The sequence below is a fragment of the Eriocheir sinensis genome, chromosome 64, assembly GCF_024679095.1.
Source record: "Eriocheir sinensis breed Jianghai 21 chromosome 64, ASM2467909v1, whole genome shotgun sequence".
In the NCBI taxonomy this organism is placed as follows: Eukaryota; Metazoa; Arthropoda; class Malacostraca; order Decapoda; family Varunidae; genus Eriocheir; species Eriocheir sinensis.
Window position 1 is genome coordinate 1337831 of NC_066572.1, and position 2500 is coordinate 1340330.

Sequence of the window (2500 nt, forward strand, 5' to 3'; positions counted from 1 at the left end):
GTAGATAGGAAATAGGTGATGTTATATATGTTTAGAAAGAGGAGAATTAGAGGATTTGCGTAGTAGTAGTAGTAGTAGTAGTAGTAGTAGTAGTAGTAGTAGATAGGAAAGAAAGGAAAAGAAACAAAACAGGAAAAAAACATGAAAAAAAACAAATTAAAAAAAAACAAGAAAATTCATAAAAAAAGAAAACAAGAAAAAGAAGAAGAAAAAACACAGAAAATAACAATGACTCACAATCATCATCATCATCATCATCCTAATAATAATAATAATAATAATAATAATAATAATAATAATAATAATAATAATAAAACACATGGGCTCATTATCACAATTCTACTCATCATCAAAATAGTCACTACATCATCATCATCATCATCATCATCATCATCATCATCATACATCATCGTCATTATTATACAAGATCATTTTTATACATATTTTTTAATTATATTCAGAATTATTTATTTTTTTTAGAATCTGAAAAAAAAAATTCTACAAGATATTAAATGTGTGTGTGTGTGTGTGTGTGTGTGTGTGTGTGTGTGTGTGTGTGTGTGTGTGTGTGTGTGTGTGTGTGTGTGTGTGTGTGTGTGTGTGTGTGTGTGTGTGTGTGTGTGTGTGTGCTAGAAAAATTATTAGATATCACATTTGGATTTGATAATGTGTGTGTGTGTGTGTCTGTGTGTATGTGTGTGTGTGTGTCTGTGTGTGTGTGTGTGTGTGTACCCGATCTACACACACACACACACACACACACACACACACACACACACACACACAACCCATACCCAAAAAAAATAACAATCACATAAATCACACTTATAATAATAATAATAATAATAATAATAATAATAATAATAATAATAACAATAATAATAATAACAGGGAAGGACTATTACTTAACACCTTCTCAAAACACACACACACACAGAAATCAACACTTATAAATTACTTACAAAATCTGCAAAATACAATTGAAGGAAATTAATTATAGAAGAGAGAGAGAGAGAGAGAGAGAGAGAGAGAGAGAGAGAGAGAGAGAGAGAGAGAGAGAGAGAGAGAGAGAGAGAGAGAGAGAGAGAGAGAGAGAAGATAAAATATATTAGAAATTACTTAACCAAAATTCCACACACACACACACACACACACACACACACACACACACACACACACACATACACACGTACACACAAACGCACACACACACATGACCTTCGTAAGTGACCTTCATAAAAAAAGGTCAAAAATTAACCCCAAAATCCTACACTCTTTCTACTGGGGGTCAAACCGGGGCAAATCGGGGCACTGGAGAGGTCACCCGGGGCACTAGGAGTTTCCGGGGCATGTGAATCTCGCCCCGGAAATTCCCCAGTCTGCCCCGGTGCCCAGTGTGATGCCCCGAACAGCTCCTCTCCAGCTCTCACACCCCGGATTGTGACCAAGGCGGGGCAGGGCAAGACAGGGCATGTAGATATGGTCGCCCCGGATGGTGAGCAAGGCGGGGCGGGGCAAATATAGACCCCGCAATGACCTAGTATAAGCTACCTAACTAAGGCTTGTGACATCAAGGATAAGCTCTTTACAAGGAGGAGGAGGAGGAGGAGGAGGAGGAGGAGGAGGAGGGAAGAGGAAGAGGAGGAGGAAGAGGAGGTGGAGGAGGAGAAAGGGGAGGAGGAAGAGGAGGAGGAAGAGGGGGAGGAGAAGGAGGAGGAGGAAGAAGGAGGAGGAGGAAGAAGGAGGAGGAGGAAGAAGAAGGAGGAGGAGGAGGAGGAGGAGGAGAGGAGGAGGAGGAGGAGGGAGGAGGAGGAGGAGGAGGAGGAGGAGGAGGAGGAGGAGGAGGAAGAGGAGGAGGAGGAGGAGGAGGAGGATAATGAGGATGAGGAGGAGGAGGAGGAGGAGGAGGAGGAGGAGGACGAGGAGGAAGATGAGGAGGAGGAGGAGGAGGAGGAAGAGGAGGAGGAGGAGGAGGACGAGGAGGAGGAGGAAGAGGAGGAGGAGGAGGAGGAGGAGGAGGAGGAGGAGGAGGAGGAGGAGGAGGAGGAGGAGGAGGAGGAGGAGGAGGAGGAGGAATCATAAAATTCTTCCTCCATATTCAATTTTTTCCTCCTTTTTGTAATTATTGAGAGAGAGAGAGAGAGAGAGAGAGAGAGAGAGAGAGAGAGAGAGAGAGAGAGAGAGAGAGAGAGAGAGAGAGAGAGAGAGAGAGAGAGAGAGAGAGAGAGAGGAAAAAATATTGAAAAACAAGAAATATGAGAAAAAAGGAGAGAGAGAGAGAGAGAGAGAGAGAGAGAGAGAGAGAGAGAGAGAATCATAATTATACATCTTAAATTAATAATCAACATAATAATAATAATAATAATAATAATAATAATAATAATAATAATAATAATAATAATAATATACATGATTGTTGACCCATGTATGTATGTATGTGTGTGTGTGTGTGTGTGTGTGTGTGTGTGTGTGTGTGTGTGTGTGTGCGTGTGTGTGTTAC

The 2500-nt window shown here is 41.3% G+C and overlaps 1 protein-coding gene across 1 annotated transcript in view; it reads right to left on the reverse strand.

Annotated features, from left to right (window-relative positions):
• Positions 1–2135: 2135 nt before the first annotated feature.
• The window catches only part of LOC126987171 (uncharacterized), a 1999-nt gene continuing 1634 nt past the window's right edge, over positions 2136–2500 (reverse strand). Inside the window, exon 1 of the mRNA XM_050843951.1 lies at positions 2136–2500. This exon is cut by the window's right edge and continues 1634 nt beyond it. Coding sequence (XP_050699908.1) covers positions 2497–2500 — 4 coding nt within the window. The 3' untranslated portion in view covers positions 2136–2496.